Raw genomic sequence first — 21,424 nt, forward strand, 5'->3', positions numbered from 1 at the left:
ATAAAAACAATTTACCAATAATTATAGTTTCATTCATGTTTATTTTGGTTCCTTTGTTAATACAAATTTTTCAACTTGCTATTTGAATAATTTGAATACCTATATGACTTAAAATATAGTTTATTAGTTACCTGTTTAGAAATATTCAAGTTCATATAGAGCCCTCAGAAACCTGAAATGACCTTCCTCTTTTGAATATGTCCTCTTGATGAAAATCCATTAAAAAATTAGAATATTTTTTAATTTGATTTAAGGTGGTACCCAACACCTTGACATATATTAATCTGGCTCGTTTAATTTTCATAAAAATTTGACAAAATGTTTACTTTGACCCTTTGACAAAAATATAAAAATTTCAAAAAAATTGAACCAACAACTTTATCAGAAAAATTTCATTGGTTATATAGCAGTTTGACAAACACTAATTTTGATCATTGAGAAGCTTAATATTTCCTTAACAATACAACGTAATTAAAACGTTTAGCTGATTTTTACAGAGTTATCTCCCTGTAGTGTTAGGTACCACCTTAAGAATAAAATGTCAAAATTAATATTGACCAAGGGGTTTAAGGATGTTCGCTCCTCTTGTTTTTGAATTTTTGCCAGATATTCGGAATCCTCTTGTTTTATCCATGTAATGCCAATAAAAATCTTATAAAATCCTTGTTATTTTTTCATAGTTTTTGAAATAAAAAAGGTGCCAATGTTAAATGTATGAAAAATCTAGAGAGAATTATTTCCCGCCAAATTTTCAATGGCTTATATCTCGAAAACAAGCACAAGGACCCTTCAATTTTTCTTCTGTTTTAGTTTCTTTAATTATATACTATCAATTTATAACAGTCTTTTAAAAAGTTTGTTATTTTGAAACAGAATAACGAACATCCTTAACTTGGCTTATGATGCCTATCAGCGATATCAAAGATATGATTAAAATTAAAGATATACTAAGTACATAATTTGTAATTCATTTTACATGTATGAATGGTAATCATAATTTAGTTATTTATATGTCTTTGCATATATTGACACACATTGTGCATGTTCTATTTTAGATTCATATGTGCAGAAATGTTGCAATCAAATATTTTACCGATTTTAATATAGAGTTAGTTTATATTGTAAAAGTCTTTTTCACTAATGATATCTAAAAAAACTTTACCGGTAATTGAATTCATCTGTTGATAACATTTCACATGAAGTTGAAATGTATTTAGAAAGACCTATTGCACTATGAAAATTGGACTGATGTATTTAAGTGTCTTGCATAAAAAATATATTGTTTTAAAATGTATTGAAAAGAGCTTTAACCTTTTTTTTATTTTGACTGAATGTCTTTTCAGAGATAGCTATGTCAAAAATATAAATTTAAAATTAAAATTAATCATGTCTTTCTTTTATTTGACAGAAATTGACCAAAGATTTAGACCATCAGCAAGATAAACTATCTAGTCTAGGAACAATTAGTAAAAAGTTAGATCAGATTTGTGACGCCACATCTGCAAGAGATAGACTGTCTAAACTGAATAAAAGAATGTTTAATTTACATTCCAAAGGATCGGAGAAACTGAACACATTAGAAGAAATCAATGACGATATTGACGACTATGAGGACGAGCTTACTCGCCTGAGACTATGGATGGATGAGACGAGATCTCATCTCACTATGAGAGATACCACATTGACATTGAAAGAACAACTAGCAATACAAGAGGTAAGACAAATCTCATAATACTGAAATTTTTAAGAACATCCAGTAATGCGAGAACTATGCACTATAATTAGACCATTGAACTTTTGAAGAACATCAAGCTATACAAAAAGTTTGCAAAATTACACTACATTGAAAACTTGCAAGAACAACTAGCAGTATTTCTTTAATTAGCAAAGACATAATTAATAATTAATAAATAACATTAAACACGAAAAGGCCTGGAGGCTTTATGATAGATAAATGTATGGATTTTGTGTCATGAATTATTATACATTGTACTCTATCTTTTTTTTTATTTCTCATTACAGTTCTCTTAAAGATAAACTAAGCAACAAAAAAAATAGACTCATCAAGCTAATTCTTGCATCAATTTGCTGTTTACTTTAATTAATCAAATGATTTCCACTTAGTACTCACAGAGTTCCTGTGTTGTGAGTCTGTGTTTTGTTTTTCTATCCTGTTTGGTTTTCCTATCCTTAGATGCAATAATTCACCAATATCATATGATAATGCTTTTTTTTAGATATTCATTTTTTTTTAGTAGCTTTGTATACAAATTATATTATTAAAATAATTAAAACTTTTTTTCCCTTTTTTATCAGAAAATACTGGAAGACATTGATAGCCACAAAGGCAAAGCCTTACTGGTTGAACAGAAGCAGTCGGAACTGAAGTCTTTAACAGGCAAGGAGGAGCCTGAGGCCGCTTTAGCCACTGAAATGTCTGAACTGCAACACATGGCTCGGCAGCAATGTGAAGAGTTACATGAATCCATCATACAGCAGGAACAGTATGAATCAGACATTCGTCATTTGTCGTCTGCTATTACAGAAGCTCAAGACAAGCTTCTTAGTGCTCCTGTACAGGCTGCAGATGTAAACACATTGAAGAAGCAGATTGCAGAACATAATGTAAGTCATAATTTTGTTTCTATTTGCTAAATATAATTTTTATGAAGAAGTGTGGTAGAATTTATTTATTTATGAATTATGGAATTTCACATGCTACTGTTTTACATGTGCACTCAATTTGGCAACACTGGTTCTTGGAAGAGATTTTAAGTTTTACCCTTGTCTGTCTGTACGTCCCGAAAATTGGTTTCTGTTCTCTAACTTTAGTTTGCCTCTACCAAATGTTATAAATCTTATACATAATGCGTATTACCACAAAACATAAATCAAGTTCGAATTTTGGTGGCCTCAGGTTTACCGTTCTAGAATTATGCCCCTTTACAAATGGAAAAATTGCTGCTTTTTTTTTTACAAATAGCTGGCAGATGGATGATAAAAAGCCACAATAAAAATTGGGGAAAAAAAGCAAGTTCAATAAGCTTTGTGAAATTTCATGTAGAAATTGTTGATAACTGTTGATAATTCAGTTTGCTAAAATTCAGTTTATAATATATTTATTTATAATGTCTATATTTTTTAAATCTGTCATTAAATAAATGTGGGAGAGGTAGAAAAATAATGGCATGTTCTTCATACAAGTGGGCGAGTTTCCATGTAAAGTAATTGGTCCTTAACAAAATAAAAAAAAATGAACCATGAAAAATAGCTTACCTCTTTATTTACTGTAGAGTTTGCAGAAAAAAAAGCATGTGCATGACTTTCTTTTTTGAAAAAGCACCACTGCTGAGCATCATGTCATTAATTTGTCAAATATTCTTAAGTGACAGAACTCAATTTTTTTACTTTCTGAAAAGATCTTTTTAAATAAGAATACGGTGGATTCAATTATATTGGTAGGTACTAATTTCTGTTGATTGAGGAAAAATTGTGTATTTGTGGTTTAACAAATTTTGCATACATTAGTCTATAGGAAATTGTTTTTGGCAAACACTGAAAATTTTGATTACCCAAGAAATCAACAAAAATCAGTACCCCACAAATAGTGACGAATCCACAGTATAAGTAAATGGAACATTGTCATTTTGGGGCCTTTTATAAATGACTAAGCGGTATGGGTTTTACTCATTGTTGAAGGCCGTACAGTGACCTTTAGTTGTTAATTTCTGTGTCATTTGGTCTCCTGTGGAGGTTTGTCTCATTGGCAATCATACCACATCTTCTTATTTTTATATTGTGCATGTTTGTTTTGTAGAAAACTGATATTCTTGGTACTAAAACTTTTTTCGCCGCTTAAGTGACTGACTAGCTATTCCTTATTAAGAATAAATGTCCTAAATGATAAAAAACCACAATTTTAAAATTATATCAGTACAAAATGCTGTTCATGGGAAGTTTGAAGACTCACCATTATCATTTGGAAGATTTTTTTTTCAAATGAATTTCACTTTTTGACTGCATGAAGTCCAAACTAAATCTTCTCCATTGTGCTGTAGTTATTGAAGTAATTATAAAAAATATACTGTAGTTGTTGGCAATTTAAATTTATTTATTGCTAATTGGTATGCCAGTTCTTGTACATGTATAATACATAAAATATAGTCTGCATGTTGCTTTATCCATGTACTAATTTCAGGCTCTTGCATATCAAATCAAATCGTACCAGGACAAAATTAATGACATTAACGAAAAAAGTAAACATTTAAGTGACAGAAGTCTAGGAATGAGACCTGCCATGGTAGAAAAATTGTCGCAAATGGGTTATCGCTATCCATCGTCCTTGCCCTCATTAAAGGTCACTGGGGAGGCCGATAGATCAGGACCTGATAGTGGTATCTTTGTTTCACACGAGGGTTCGTTGAATGCTACACAGAGATCTGTATCTGATGCAGATTTTTCATCATCAACCATGCGGTCAAGTAAATATGGACGCTCATCTGATAAAATGGGTTCTCGTCCAGATGAACCAGGAAGTTTATCTGGTCGCTCTGACGACACAGATATCACTATAGAGAACTATCCTGGTCTGTTTGAAACCATGGATGTTAGAAAAACAAGAGGGCAAGGTCAGCCACACAGAAGTAGGTCACCATCACCTTTCTCTGAAGAAAAAATGGCCAAGCAGCATCATGAACCAGTCAAAATGTCATCACTAACACAGCCAGGCCGTGCTGGTGGCATGGGTCTTCACCGGAATGTAGCTAGTCAAAGCTTACAGCCTTTCTCTGAAATGGTAAATTGTCTATATTGAATAGTTGGGGTTAAGATAAAATTGATTTTGTTGCATGTGTTGTGTACTGAATGTATTTTGCATGCACTTTGAATGAAATTTCTCTTTTTCTGCATATTAGAATTCTCTACTTATTTTAGATAAAGGTGAAAGTTTCAAAAATCTACATTGCAGAATAACCTATTATCATACTTCAAAAGTTATTTAAATCTGGTAGTGAAACTACTATTTTTTACAAATTTATACAAATGCGTAGATATTGATCACAATGTACAAGTGTAACCTTGAAAGTAGTAATGCAAGCATTTGGTACTAATTATCAAATTATTAACTTTCCCTTTACATTTAACGGAAAAATGTTTTTAGAATATTATGTTGCATTTTGGTTAATTATTCTTATCCATTATAGTTGTTTTGAGTAACAATACACAGGGTCAGTTTTAGTTTTGGAAAATTCCTTAATAAGTATTTCATGTAATTTCTTTTTTGTCTTGTTTTGTAAGAAAATCAAATTATGTCAATTGTAAGTGATAAATGTGGATTACAGAAACAATAACATTTGAAAGGGTAATTATCTTAAAGTATCAAAATGCTGCATTACATTTAACGATATTTAGGTTTATGCTTGTACACGGTCGTAAACTTAAATTTTAAGTATTATGTTGGGAAGGAAATAATAATATAAGATTTAGAGGTAATTTTGTGACATTAACATTTCGGGAATAGGAATTTAGTTAAAAAAGATGTTTGATATTTTAATTTTAGTAGGGATATTATTACGTTATAGCTAAAGCACTGTTTGTTGTGTGGTTTTATATGTAGGCTTGCTGTTTTGTGTTGCATTATTATAAACTAGAACAAACAACTTTAGTGTCATGACTTTGATATAGTTTATTTTTCAAACTATAAATGTTGATATTATACAGCATGTTATTCTAATGAAAACATCTTTTTTCAAATTTGCATAATATTGTATTCACCGCTAAAAGTTCATTATTTGAGGGTTATTTTCTTAATTTGTTAGGGAAAAATAGCAAAACTTACCCATTTTAATTATTTTCTTCATTTCTTAGGGGAAAATAGCAAAACTTGCCCAGCTTTTTATAATTTTCTAAATTTTATTGTTGGAAAATGCAAAATTTGCCCAGCTCTAAAAATTTCCTGGCTTTCTTGTTGGAAAATAACAAAACTTGCTCAGCTCAATATTTTTCTGGATTTCTTATGGGAAAATTGCTAAACTTGCCCTGTCATTAATTTTGTTTTTTGGGGATAATATCAAAAAATTTATCAATTTAATAATTTCCTGGTTTTATTGTATGTATTTATCTCAATCAGCTGCCATTTTGCAATTAGGGCATGAATTTTTCAAAAAAAGAGTTACTGATAGACCTTGACCACACTCACTTCTTCATTGGCAGAGAAAAGTCAGATTATATATATTGAAAAGGGATGTATTGACACCAGTCCAGGAATATAGTTGGGGAGCAATCCTGTAATTTGTGGCCTTTTATGCAAAATGTTTTTTCATTTTTAAAAAAGTTGAAATTTTTTTACCTGTTTATATGGGACTTAATCATCATTTCAGATGTAAGGTGGGCAAATGTATCATGCGAATTTTGCCTCAATTTCAGATGTGAAAGTTCATTAGAAGGGAAAGTTTTCTATAACATTTTTCTTATAAAAAAAACATTATTGTACTACACAAAGTTGTTTGTTCTGACTTTTGGTGCTTGTTATATCCAGGAGGTCTCAGCTAGTGTACCTAATCTGCTACAACCAGAATTACACGGTCCACCAAGAGAAAGAAGTGCATCATTTGGTGCCAAATTAAAGCCGAAATTAGGAGAATTAGCTTTGCTGAATACCTCTTGGAATACTCTTCAACATCAGGTACTGGACATGTAGTCACATTTTTTTTTGTATCATCTTATCGTAATTCTTATTCACTGTTTCAAAATCTAATGTATTGTGGGTAATTTCATTGTTATTACCCTAATATAAGATTAGTGTCTCGTCATTGGTTGAATTCCCATTGTTTACAACGGTGTAAGCCAATTACAACGTTTTGGTCTACACTTCAGAAAATATTGCCCAGAATACTTTAAATTCTGAAACTGCGAATCAGTGTAGGTATTTTGTTGTAAATTGAACACTGCAGTTCCGCACTAAACTTTCACTTATATATTGTTAGTTTTTGTGATACATATATATATACATGCACATTAATTTTTAAATTATCACTCGTTGAAATTACTTTAAATATACTTGAATGTAGATAAACAATGTGGACAATTTTTGTGATACATACGTATACATTCACATTAATTTGAAAGTTATCACGAGTTGAAATTACATGCAGATAAACAAAATACTGGTGTCAAAACATGCTGACAGGTGATTATCGCTGCATTTCTTTGCATCCATTATTTGTATCCATAACATAATTTGAATAGATTTGTAGCTTTGGTATTTAAGGCTTTAGAATAAACTGATTAAAAATTCACAGCACATCAATTTTTTATTTTGGACTAAAAAAAACTGCTTTTAATAGGGGCAGTAGCTGTAGTTGAATAGTCAAATGAAAGTGTTCTGCTGATTTTGTCTTATCAAAGACTTATTGTAACATACTGCACTACACACCTGACTTAGATTTAAAAACTTTATCATTTGTACGCACAGTTATTGTAAACATCACATTTTATCAAAGAGAATTTATTTAAATATTATTGATATGGTGAAAATATACAAACCTTGCAGATTTTCTTTTTAAATGAAATCTAGTGGTTCTTGCCTAGGAACTGGACTCTTTCCAAATTTCTTTTGATAAAATATCTCTCCTTTTCTGATAGTTGAGTAAATTTTCTTTTTAAAACGTTGATTTTTTCTGACATTACTAAATTAAATTCATAACTGACTTAATTTGGTAGGAGGTAGAATTTACCAAAATTATTTTTTTTCCTGATTCAATATTAATTTTAGCATCGATTTAGAATTAGCTGTATATAAATCATTGATATTTCTATCAAGCTTGTAAAATTAAATAAATTAAAGACCATATTATTCAGCCGCATAAATAAACCTTTTTCAAATTATTCATCCATGAAGTGTAGAAATTTTGATTCAGCAGTACGGACGTTATTCCTATTTGTGTTCACTGAGAAAGAAAACAACATAACGGTACTTTGGCATGACATGAGGGTGATGAATACGTATACCTGGGGAAGTTGCCAAGGTCTGGTCAGGTTCAAGTTGATTATAAATTCAACCCTATGAAATGACTTAATGTTAACTATAAATGTTTTTTTCACTCTTGAAATAACGCCAGTCAAGTATATATATTGATCTATTAATATACGACTATGGTAATTTCAAAAATTTATATCTATATGGTCGTCCCATTAACCTGTACATTCTAGAGTATCTGTCATTCGGTTAACAACATTGTATTTGAGATATGCTGACTTCAAAGAAAGGGAGTTTAATTCTTCTTGTGATATGATTATTATAGAGAGGAAAATTCACTAGCTTGTTCTAAATCATTGCGTACAATGGGATTTTGATTGTGAAAGAAAAATCATTAAATTTGTTTAAAATTTTTTCTGATGGCGTAATTTATGTCCTATCATAAGCTTTAAAACACAATAGACTTTTATGATGGATAAATTTTCTATATCATGAGCCAACAATCAAAATACATCACCTGGGATTATAAATATTAAATAAACATGCTTGGCACATTCCAAAATAAGGTCAATAAACCGAATAGTGCATCAGCAGTTTATAGAGCTAAACTTGTTTCCCAACAGCTTGGAGCCAGAGAACATGAACTCCAGGTGGCCCTACAGAAACAGGAAAGGTATCAGCAATCGGTGCAGGATGTAACACTAAAAATGGAGAGGACACAGAGTAAATTGGCTCGTACTTATCCCTCATCTCTGGCGGATCTGGACAAACAGCTTAAAGACTATAAAGTAAGTGACTTAAATGAAATATAATTTGTAGCTGGCGTTCCTTTCATTTTCGTTTTTTTTTTTTTTTTTTTAAGTTGTTTCTAAAATATATTTTTTTCGACATGAATTTTGATTGTGCCCTTGGAATATCCTGACTCTTTTTTTAATAAATGTAAAAAAACAAAAAAGTTATGAAAAAAAATAGAAATAACTGTCCATTAGAGCAGAAATTGGTATTTTTAGATAGTCCCAATAATTTGTAAGGCACTTTTGTCATTTTTCTTAAAGGCATTCAAACATCAGAGAAAGGTGATTCTATTAAAAAGATCATATGAAAAAGCTATGCGCTATATGTTTTCTATAATAATTTGAAAACCACATCTCATTGAAAATTGTTGTCATAATTTACAAGAAAAAAATCAGTTTAGAGTCGTTTTAATAGTATTTTTAAATAGTTATGAATTTTAATAAAGAAAACATTACAATACTGTTCTGTATTAAGAAAGATTCTATTGTTTCAAGTTTTATATTATTGTTTCATTTAAAGAATGTAATAATTGTTTCTAGTTTCAAACCTTAAAATTAGTTTTAAAAGTCATGTCGGGACAAGTACGTGAAAAACATATTTTCACTTTTAAATTTCCAATACACTACAAGAAGAAATGTGTATTGGGTTTACTGATATGAAGTGGGCCAAAACATACCCTTCAATGTTACGGGTGGTATAATTTAAATGAAGATCACTTGTTCCATTGTTTTATGACGGACGCAGATGATACGATACCCTAAATCTGATAATTGGTCGTCTGTCATTGTGTTTAAATATCGGTTTAAATACTGAATATTTGTTTTTATTTTACCTCTTAAAAGTACTTTTGAATACTCAAAACAATTATGATATGAATTTAAGAATTTTAGCCAATATTTATTTTAGAATTTGAAGGATGTAACAGCTTATTGTAAAATCAATGTTTCCGTCACATTTTAACAAAGTTTGTTATATGTCTTTACATTTAAATTCAGGAAAGAAGCGAATAAATGAAATAAATGTTCTTGGTGAATTTCTATGTTAATGGGTCTTTGATGTAAATAAATGTTTGTGTTATTTTTCAACGTTTGAAATTGCTTCACTATTAAAACAGAACTTATTTTTCTTCATTGGATTTTTCTGCAAATAAAATTTATAAGAATTTTTTTTTCTTTCGAAAAATGATTAATCTATTTATATTTGGTATGTGTAAAGAATATGAAATTAGATAAGAAGATCAATTGCTTCTTAAATTAAGTGAACCACTGAAAAAGAATTTTTTTTCTGAATGAATATGTAATTCGTCAACAATTTTTGGTACCACTCAGGATTATTTTTAGAAGGCAGAATAATGACTTTAAACTCTCAGTATGATATAAAGATGATTTCCTGAGGAACAGATCGTTTTAATATATTGATTAATCTTATGCTTAGAATTTTTCAAAGTCATCTATACTCAAGTTTACCATACCTATTCAACTTACTTTTACTGAATATGTTAGAAAGTCCTTGACTATAATTAATTACACTTTATTGGCCTACATGTATGGGGTGGAATATGAATGTTAACCTACATTAATTGACACATTTCCCATTTCCATTCTCAATTGTATTATAGTGTAAAAATTTAATGAAATTGGTGCATGTAGTTTAAAAGTATACACTAATTTAGTTTTCCTATCTCAAAGGACTAGTGAGAGCTTATGTAATCATTCTTGACAGAAATAATGTATTTAAAGTCCTTTATATTGATTCCTCGTTCCTTTTGATTTGGATGGAGACCCAGAGCCAAATTTTAATCTTGATTGATATGTATTCAAATTTCTTATCCCTTTAACAATATGGCCAATTTTTTAAAACTTTTTTGGAATAATGATTTGGAAATCTTTTACTAAGATTCTTCTTTTTGTACTGATTCTATGGCAAACATTATGGCAATGATGCCACTAGATTTCTACGGGAAATTACATTTTCATTGTTTTCTCTGAATTTCCTTTAGCCCTAATATCCAGAAAATGTTTTAGACTTTATGAAACTACCATTGTTTTATTAAGATATTAATTTGAGAGTCTTTTTTAACAGGAATCCTTGATAGATATAGAGTCTATCAGAGAGGACATTGCCAGAGTGAGGGAGAGAGGGAGACAAATTGTAGAGATATCAGATCCTGAAGGCTATAACACTATGCAGGCCACCCTTACCATGTTAACAGACAGGGTAGATAATCTACAAGCTTTAGCAGAAGCCAAGGGCAAACAACTCCAGGTAAGAATTTTTATGTCAAATTATTTAAATGCTTTAAAGTAAATATTGATTGGCAGTACATGTACTGCACTTCTGCTGTTAGGTAAAAAATGCATGAAACCTTAACATGGAGATAAGTAAAAAGATTGTATCCAACCTTACACAAGCAAAAAAAGCTCTCAGTGATAGATTCATGACTTGCTTTTATCGATATATGATGTATATGTCTTTGAAGGAACATGCTTGGGAAAAGTTATTTATTGATTCCAATATTTCTAGTTTGAAGACAGATAACTGGTCGATGTGTTTTTGGATTCGTGGCATTATACTTTGCACACATCAAGTTAAATATGCATTTCATTTAATATTATCAAATTCTAATTGTTTGTTACCATGACATCCTTCTGCACTGTTTTAGAATTTTTAAGCTCAGTGTAAACTTGACACTTTTATATTTATTTTAAATATTCTTAATGGTTAAATTTGAAGAAATATATATAACTTCCCTTAAATGGTAAATCAATTCATTTTTAGAATAAAAGTTCAAATTACTTAACACTGTATTGAAAGCCATATGGTGACTAATAGATGCTAACATCCTTGTCATTTGGACTCTGGTGGATAGTTGTCTTATAAGCATGCATACCGCATCTCCTTATTTATATATTGCTAACTAAGGTAATATTTCTTCTGTTTGTTGAAATTATATAATTGAAGAAAATTTATTATTCTTGATGTTTTATTTTTTTTCAAAGAATGCTGTGAAGGATAAAGAAAAGCATGACATATCATTGACTGCATATAAAAAGCACCTAAAAGACCTTGAAGATTGGGTTGAAGAAATGAAAATCAGACAAGCTGCCACACCCCTACCTACAGACAGTGTTCAGTCTCTTCGTCAATATCTCCATGACAACCAAACATTGCAGGAAGAATTGAACAATCGTCTTCAGGTGGTGTCAGATCTTGCGGTGCAATGTGATGCTTTATGTGAGAGGGAAACACCCGCAAAGGCCGACAAATTACGATCTCAGTTGACAAACCTTCAAACACAGCTTGGAAATCTGAAACTAGCTGCCATAGAAAAACAAGGCCCAATTAGGGCTGCTATCAAAGAAAGTGAAAAACGGCATAAAGAAATGGATGATTATGAAAAGAAAGTTAAGAAGTTGCAAGACTGGGTAGTTGACACTAAACAATTAGCCATGGTACCTCCCAAAATAGAAACCCTCATATTACCAGAAAATCGCCAGAGTCTTCAACAGGTATGCTGATTAAGTCCCCAAAATTTTTTTTTGTCTTGTTGGAAACATCATTTTGGTGATTTTCTTAAATTGTTTATTGTCCTATCAGATTTGATATTCGTTTTTTATTGCAAATTAGAGATTGTTAAATAAATGATAAGTAAAATTGATTTCACTGTTTATAACTTCCATTTCAATGAATGGTATATTGACATTTTGGTCTTCATCTTTTTATGCCACCTCCGTAAGCGACTGCGGCAGTGTTACCCTTGATCATCCATCTTTCTGTCCGTCTGTCCATCCTATTTTCTTTGCAAAGCATTCGTGTCCTCAGACACATTCTTCTTTTAATTTTTAAACAGTTTTTATAAATAATAATACAAGTGTACAATAATATAGTCTTAAGAGTTTTAGATTTGCTTTATTAATGCAAATAAGACATGAGTAGAGATGCTTTTGATTTTATATTTCTTGATACACTTTGTAATTCAAATACACTTTACCTTATTAACATTTAGTACTGCAGTAATGATATACAATTTACATTTTTTGTAGCAACTTAGATCAGATTTATCAGAACATCGACAACTTGTGCAACAACTTTCTACTGATGCCCCATCATATCAAAGTAGGGGACCAGAATTGCCAATAGCACCACCTATAAGTGAAGAGGAACTGGTCCACAGGTGGCAAGAACTTAATGATGAGCTTAACCAGAAAAAAGAACAGTTAGAAGACCTTTTGAGAGGCAGGGGACATCTGGTAATTTATGCTTAATAATATTATGTAGAAATGAAGTCAGAATTGTAGATTATTTGTGTATCTTAAAGTACAAAATATTATAATATTATAGATGATATAACTATCCTTGGTAAAGTGTATCTTGAAGTACAAAATAACAGGATGTCATAAATAATATAACTATCCTGGAAGACTTGATGAACTTCATTATTACATGAAATGCTCAATTTAAAGAAACAAATTTGTAAATGGCCTATTCATCTGGCTAATCTCTCCATTACAATCTTTAAAGTCCTTATTTCTGTTTTCATTCAAGCATGAAAAATTTGGTTTTTATTAATTTGCAAATTTTGTCTGTAGGAGCCTAGAAGTAGTTATAGTTGGTTGTCACCATCAGACCCTCAAGGTCAACTGAATGACATTAGACATAATCTTGATGAACTCAATAACCTTTGGCAGCAGCTCAATACTCAGGTGGAAGACAAACAGTTGAGATTGGACCAAGCATTGGATTATCAACAAAAGTACCAGGATGCATTGCAAAATATCTCACAATGGCTGGATCTGGCTGAGCAGAAGATACTGTCTCCTGATAGTGATAAAGACTCTCAGCAGAAACTTAGAGAAAACGAGGTTATATATTGTTCTTGACCAAACTTAAGATATAAGGATTTTCAACACCTGGAACCTACTAAAATGATGTGCTTTTTTCCAAAATTTTGCTTACATTGTAAACAAAGCAAATTTCAAAAGAGATAATAAACCTTGCATAAGATGATTTCAGTCTTTCAAACCAAAGTACACAGGATATTTTGTATTCAAGTTCTAAGTACCTATGACTTCCCTTTTTTATTCTTAATTGTCCTTTTTCTTTAACACACACTATATCTACAATCTACATATATAATTTATATACTTAATTTTAAAGTATACAATATTGTGTGTATATTATAAAAAAGAAGATGTGGTATGATTGCCAATGAGACAACTCTCCACAAGAGACCAAATGACACAGAGATTAGTTTGTCATCATGAATTAATTTGTAAATGCTTGTTGTGTACAATCTTTTTTTTTTTGTTTTGTTTTCAGGCCTTACAAAGAGACATTAAATCCCTTCAAAATGAAATATCTGCCATGGCAAGAAATTCTCAGGACTTATTAACCTCAACAAACAGAGAATCTCAGGAACTTGTCACTTGTAGCTTGGCTAACCTAAATGAAAGGGTCCAGATGTTAGAAAACCAGGCTCAACTCCAAGGGGAGAAACTCCGACAAGCTGATCGTAAATGGAAAGAATACAGAGTAATTTTTTTCTTTATTTTTCTAAGAATATTTTGATATAGATTGTATGAAATGCAAAGTTCTGTTGGTTAAACTTTTTGTGCTGTCCAGTGGGACTTTCTTTAAATTTACTGTAAAGTACAAAGGATTTCAAAAAATTGTCTGTATGGTACTGAACCACCTCAGAGGTCTCGTGGTATAGTGTTCACCTCGAGTGTGGGAGTTTGTGGGTTAGACCCTCAACTGGGTCCAACTATAGACTTTAAAATTGGTATTTGCTGCTTCTCCGCTAAGCATGTGGCATTAAGGAGTAAGAGCAAAGATTGTTTGGCTCGAAGTCAGAATAATGTGTCTGGGTACAGTTACATGTCTTCCTGCGAACTGTTACCTTGTAAACTAGCACGTTAAAAATCCTGCTCAGTGTGTCGGTCTAGTACAAAGCAGGGTTAATATTCATATTACATTAACATGTTCTCGTCCTGAATATGCATATCAATTTGCCACTGGACGTTAAGCAGCCATCCATCATTATCTGTATGGTACTGTATATGTACACATGGTTTCAAATTTTTCATTTAATTTTTCTATGAATACATTGATTATTGAAAGCTTGTGAAATACGAAATAGAAAAATATTCATTGCTTATGTAAAATTCATTCTTGTTTTGTTAATATGCTGAGAAGGTAATTTTAAATCTTATTATAAAGGATGAAGTTCAGAGTTTACAGAGGAAGTTGGCTGAAATCAGATCTGCCATGGCAACACAAAGTCCGTCTGCTTCACTAGATGAGCTTGTATCACATATGCAGGTATGATTTATTGTCTGAAAATTCATAGTGAAAAATAAGAAACACTTTATGAAAAACTTTTCAATGAATTTGACAAAGAAATTCATGTTTTAATAAAATTAAAATGAAAAAAGGGAGACTATGAAATATTAAATTTGTCAGCAAATTGCATTATGAATGTTTGGCATGCAACTCAAAATTATATATACTGGCTTACTAGCTTAAAAAGGGGCTTATTCTTGATGAGAATTAATTTATCTAAGGATATCTTGCTTTCTTACTGTAATATGTTTTTTCATGTAACCCTTATAAAATTTAAATGTCTTACAGTTTTTTTGGGTTTTTTTTTTTTTGCTAGCATGACATTTTAAGATGTGATTCATGGCATATGAACTTGGCATGCCGCATATAAGCATATTAACATGCCTAAGAAATAGTGGAATTTGAACTTAAGTTGTTGAATTGTCTGCATTTTGTTTTTTGATAATATTTTGAAGTTGTTTGCAATAGATAATTAGTGATTTAATTCTTAGTATAATCCTTATGATTTTATTTTATAACCTTACAATTTATGTATGATTTTGTATTAGGATGCAATTTTTCGTACAGAGGTAATTTCAGAATCAATGTTGTCACCATCTTTTGAGCAATTCTTGCCATTTCACTACTTTTGCTTATGAGAGTTATTTTTCCCAAAAAAGGAATGAAAGAAAGAAATAAAAACATCAGATAAACCTATAAAAAACTATTAAATTGGAATGATAAGACCTAAAGGGAAATCACACTTGAAAAATTAAAGAGAATGCACTTTTTTGTAAGATGACAAGATTTTGCTCTATATTGAAAAAAAAAAATATACAGTAGATACAAATTTGCATGTGACCTCCCTGATAGCAATTCATTTTTTCCCCTAGTGCATGAAATGAATATGAATTGAAAAGATAGAAACTAACTGTTTCAAGTTTCAAACCCCATATAGAGGCAAGAAAAATAGATTTGAAATTATTTAACTATTACACCTGTTAGGAGTTCTAGGAAAAACAAATGTCAGCTTATCATACATTTACAACTTATAAGTCAGTTGGTTTTTTTTCTTTACAAGAAACCAAAGAAATTAATAATATTCCCAAGACAACTAAGGGTAGATAACATTTACCTACAAGATTTGACAGAAAAAATAAAAATTATCTCCCCTTAGTTGGTAGTACTGACTAACTAATGGTAAAACATTAAATGTCCATGAAAAGTAAATATGAAGTGAAGTTTGCTCTAACTTGTAAAATTTGATTACCAAGTTTTCAATTGCATTTCGATTATAAAAGGAGTTGTTTAAAAAAAATTAAAATGTAGCAAAATTCTGGTTAATTTAAGGTGGAGTCAAAGGAAATAAGCAATTTTTGATTCAAGAGCTAACTATTTTTTAAACATCATGTTACAGTCTGAAAAAATTTTTCAGGTTGATAAATAAAATACTGTACGGAGTTGTCTTAGCAGTGATACAAACACTTTTTGAAAATCTTTTATTTCTGAGTTTGGCTTTTCACACATCTGCGGCTAGCATGGTTTCAGATTTTTATTCTTGTTTTGTTTGAAAGCACTAAAGCATGATAACATTCCCTTGTTAGGCAGCTTGCTGTAAATACAGCTTTCATTAGATTAAAATAAGATACTATAAATTCGTTATTTACAACTAGTTCTAAGCTAAACACGCTGACATCACTATGAAGTGTTGTTGTCATTTATAGAAATTTTAAGTTTTGCAATAGATTGCATTAATTGACAACCTTATATACCAAGGTGTCAATTTCAGGAGACTCTATCGAGATGATTTTTGTCGAGCCTTCGACTTTAGTCGAAAAAGCAAGACATAGCGATCCTACATTCCGTCGGCGTCGTCGGCGGCGTCCACAAATATTCACTCTGTGGTTAAAGTTTTTGAAATTTTGATAACTTTCTTAAACTATCCTGGATTTCTTCCAAACTTGGACAGAAGCTTGTTTATGATCATAAGATAGTATCCAGAAGTAAATTTTGTAAAAATAAAATTCCATTTTTTCCGTATTTTACTTATAAATGGACTTAGTTTTTCTGCCGGGAAATATTACATTCACTCTGTGGTTTAAAGTTTTTAAAATTTTAATAACTTTCTTAAACTATCCTGGGTTTGTACCAAACTTGGACAGAAGCTTGTTTATGATCATAAGATAGTATCTAGAAGTAAATTTTGTAAAAAAATAAATCCATTTTTTCCTTATTTTACTTTTAAATGGACTTAGATTTTCTGCCAGGAAACAACACATTCACTCTGTGGTTAGAGTTTTTAAAATTTTAATAACTTTCCTATACTATTTTGGATTTGTACCAAACTTGGACAGAAGCTTGTTTATGATCAAAAGCTAGTATCTAGAAGGAATATTGTAAAAAAATATATCCGTATTTTACTTTTAAATGGACTTAGATTTTCTGCCAGGAAATAACATATTCACTCTGTGGTTAAAGTTTTTAAAATTTTAATAACTTTCTTATACTATTTTGGATTTGTACCAAACTTGGACAGAAGCTTGTTTATGATCAAATGCTAGTATCTAGAAGGAAATTTTGTTTTCTTCAAGTTAACATTACATTCAGTCTGCAGTTAAAGTTTTTAAACATTTATTAGATTCATAAACTATCCTGGATTTTTACCAAACTTGGACAGAAGCTTCTTTCAAGATAGTATCAAGAGGAATATTTTTATTGATTAACTTCCTCATTTTTGTTGAGCCTGCGATTAACAGAAAAAGTAGGCGAGACACTGGGTTCCGCGGAACCCTTACGAATTTTTAAATGCAATGGTTCGTTCTTTGGAGTTTAGTTCCAAATTAGTTTATTATTCCAGTTAATAAGAACTTCATAAACAATGCTTACAGCAAAGATTAGTACAAGAGTACCATGACTTTCCCAGAAAGTGTCAACTTCATAATGAAAAAAAATTGTTCGAGTGGATCTCTATTTTTACTTCCTTATGAGCTTCTTCCATCTAGTGTTTATGTCTAGAGCTGAAGATTTAAAATACAAAATTAATGAACATTGATGCAAATTTAAAGCTAGCCATAAATTGACTACCTTTTTAGCAACACCAAACCTGGACAAAGCGTAGCTAGTTACTGCATGAAAGATTATCTCCCCCCCCGAATGTAAATGTTAGTCTTAACTATTGTACTAGAATTTTTTCTATTCAAACACATTTTGCTTTTGCAAATATTTAAGATATTCATATTAGCTAAATGTCTATGGTTGTCAAACTATGTTTTTGTTACATGTTTGTCAGTAAATTAAAAAGAATTTATGTAGTTATTGTAGATTTACAGACAAAACACCATTGCACTTTCAGTCATCGATGGAAACTAAAACATTGTTTCCTGGAAAAACTAAAGCACATGGGAAAAGGACAAATTATTGCACACAAATTTAAAAAGTCTTCAAATAAAAGAGAATTTAATTCATTTAAGTGGTCAACTGTTTAAAAGTAAACATTGATTTGGACAATAAAAATAAATCTTTGATATTTTTTTTGAAGAAGTTAGAATTCAACAAATTACAAAAATACACAATCAAGCTAATGGTCATAAAATCATGACAATAATTGTAATTGTGTTTTTTTTTAGAAAATGGAGGCCCAGTTGAAGACTTGTGAGGGACAATTAAGAGATCTTCGACAAAGAGGGGAAGAGTTATCTGTTGTTGCTCCAAAGATGATTAATCCTACAGAAATCAAAGCATTACAGACTAGCTATATGGAACTGCAACAAAAGGTAACCTTTTTGAATACTTGAAAATCCTGAATCAACAGACTGTTGACAAATTATACTTGATATCATTAAATTTTTCATTATATTTAAATTATACATTTCTGGTAAGAGGTATCTTACTTAAGGAATTATGAAAATAATTTATATCTTTCATATCTAAATAATTTTATATTTATTTCAGGTGATGGACAAGAAAGCTGACATACTGCAGTCTGTGTCAGTACAGGATCAGTATGAGAAACTTCTACAGGACTATGCTGAGTTCCTGGAAACAGCCAATGAAAAACTGAAAACAGAAACCATTAATGTCAAGGACCTTCATCAACTCAAACAACAGCTGGCTGCTCATAAAGTATGTATAACATATATAGATGAGGGTCCTAAGGGGTGATTTGTGTAAGGAAGAATGTGAAAAAAAAAAAAAATTTAATGATTGTTTCTTTTTGGACATAACACCATGAGTAGCAACCTTTTAGCACAAATAATTTGAAATAAAAACTAATAAACTAATAAAGGATGAATCAAAAATGAAACTATCACTTGATGAGCTATAAGACCAAAAGGGAGTTAGAACCAAAGTTTCTAAATAATTTCTATGGTAAATTGGTTGACAGAGACAATTTTAGAAAGGTATGTTATAGGTCATGTCAATACACATGCATCTATTTTCCCTCAGTTGTAAATAACTGATAATTGTAAATATAATTTTTTTTACAGGACTTCTTCAGTGATTTGGAAGTCAATAGAGCCATGTTAGATACCCTGTCTCAACAGTGTGATAAAAATACCCAGCAATCCCATCTCTCCATGCACACACGGCTAAACAACCTGACCTACATTATCCTAGACAAAGCCAGTTTACATGGACAAAGACTTGAAAGACTCGTAAGACAATGGCAGGAATTATCTGAAAAGCATGACCAATTACATTCCTTTCTGGAAGACATTGAAAGACAAATGCCGAGACCTGTAGCAAGTAACGATTCCATTATGGCAATTCAGGAAAAGATCAGCACATACCAGAGGCTACAGAGGGAATTGACTGATGAGAAACCTATGGTGTTCCAAGTTGTTGATAAGGGGAAACAACTCTTGCACAGTGTCAACTGTCCTGGGTTGGAGGCAGAGGTCACTGAATTAGCAGAAAAATGGGTTAACCTGAATACAGCATTATCTTTAGAATTAAAGAGGTGAGTTAATGTGTCTGATGTAAAGATAAATTACCTCGTCAGTCATGGGTCTTTTGTGTCAAAGAATTTTGATATAATTTGAAATATTTCTGTTTTGAAGAAACAAAAATGTGTAACTATGTTCTTTTGATATACCTTATCCTCACATGATTTTTTTCATAAAAATGATCATTCAATTTCTTTTTAGTTCTGTTTAGTATTTTTCTTTTCTTTTCTTCAGAACTGAGAAGTTGGGAGAGCAACTTCAAGCATTTGAGGCTGAGGCAGCTGTGTTGAGAACGTGGCTACTGACAGCTAAGATGAAACTTACTGATATCAAACATTTATCTGACCAAGATCAACAGAGTATTGCCACCATAAGGAGTAAAAATGATAAACTCTTGGTAAGTTTAGAAAGCACTGAAAAATTTAAGGAAAAGTCCAAAAGATATTTTTTTATGTTTCTTGCTACCTGATTACCTTCTGTTATAACCCCAAACTCATATAAAAAACAAATACAAATATGGTATGTATTAGAACAGAGACGAATTCTTTGGGATATTTCAAGGATTTTTTTTCTGCCCTGTATATGGGCTGTTTTGGTCATGATCAATGTATATTTTATACATAAATGTTTTCATTTTTACAGGAATTCAGAAAAGAAGTAGAAAACCAAGAAGGCCTGAAGAGTAAGATTATGTTTGTTGGTAAACAGTTATCAGAAAACCAGACATATGATACTGCAGGCCTGGAGAAAAACATGGCATGGTTAGAGGAACAGTGGGGCTTACTGGAACATGATATAAACAAAGCTGAAGAGTACCTACATCAAGCTCAGATGGACCTGATGCCCTCACGTCAAGCTCTGACTGAATTGGCAACATGGCTGAATGAAATGGAGGAGGGAGTCAGACAGGAGATATCAAAGCCTGTCAAAAATATGGCCGACATTGAGATCTCCCTTAAAAAGTTCAAGGTAAATTTTCACATACTGTCGACACAAATATTGAAATTGCCAAGGCCCTGAACTGATGTTATAAAAAGTAAATAAAATTTGAAACAAAAAAAATAGTTATGCAATGTTAAAATATGAAACTAATTTTTTTGAAGTTATGTTCTGAATGAAGAAAAAAATATAAAAGAATGTCTGACACTATTTTTACATTACCAGATAATCAGTAAGAAAGGGAACCATTTTTAAAACTGATTAAGTTTGATTTAACGAAAATAAGAAACTATTTATAATTTAAAGGTTGAAAAATAGGAATTGGCATAGGATATCCATAGAAAAAATTTGAATATTATCATCTTTGCCAAATTCTGAGCTTGAAATTATACGTAGAAAATTTCAAGTATATAGAATTTGAGAAAAGTACCTTCCAATTTTCATATTC

At 30.9% G+C, this 21,424-nt stretch overlaps 1 protein-coding gene across 12 annotated transcripts in view; it reads left to right on the forward strand.

The window, feature by feature from the left end:
* The window catches only part of LOC127738901 (nesprin-1-like), a 244,990-nt gene that overhangs the window by 193,933 nt on the left and 29,633 nt on the right, over positions 1-21,424 (forward strand). For 10 of the 12 annotated variants that reach the window (XM_052250385.1, XM_052250384.1, XM_052250389.1 and 7 more), the window contains 17 exons: positions 1,409-1,714; positions 2,317-2,625; positions 4,199-4,795; positions 6,536-6,682; positions 8,599-8,763; positions 10,853-11,035; positions 11,770-12,279; positions 12,814-13,020; positions 13,360-13,632; positions 14,090-14,302; positions 14,990-15,091; positions 15,661-15,681; positions 18,718-18,864; positions 19,043-19,213; positions 19,579-20,051; positions 20,272-20,434; positions 20,680-21,006. In XM_052250385.1, coding sequence (XP_052106345.1) covers positions 1,409-1,714; positions 2,317-2,625; positions 4,199-4,795; positions 6,536-6,682; positions 8,599-8,763; positions 10,853-11,035; positions 11,770-12,279; positions 12,814-13,020; positions 13,360-13,632; positions 14,090-14,302; positions 14,990-15,091; positions 15,661-15,681; positions 18,718-18,864; positions 19,043-19,213; positions 19,579-20,051; positions 20,272-20,434; positions 20,680-21,006 — 4,314 coding nt within the window. The remainder of the gene's footprint in view (positions 1-1,408; positions 1,715-2,316; positions 2,626-4,198; positions 4,796-6,535; positions 6,683-8,598; positions 8,764-10,852; positions 11,036-11,769; positions 12,280-12,813; positions 13,021-13,359; positions 13,633-14,089; positions 14,303-14,989; positions 15,092-15,660; positions 15,682-18,717; positions 18,865-19,042; positions 19,214-19,578; positions 20,052-20,271; positions 20,435-20,679; positions 21,007-21,424) is intronic. The other 2 variants (XM_052250388.1, XM_052250395.1) reach the window with 2 other exon arrangements.

Source organism: Mytilus californianus, unplaced genomic scaffold (genome assembly GCF_021869535.1).
Source record: "Mytilus californianus isolate M0D057914Y unplaced genomic scaffold, xbMytCali1.0.p SCAF_4, whole genome shotgun sequence".
Classification (NCBI taxonomy): Eukaryota; Metazoa; Mollusca; class Bivalvia; order Mytilida; family Mytilidae; genus Mytilus; species Mytilus californianus.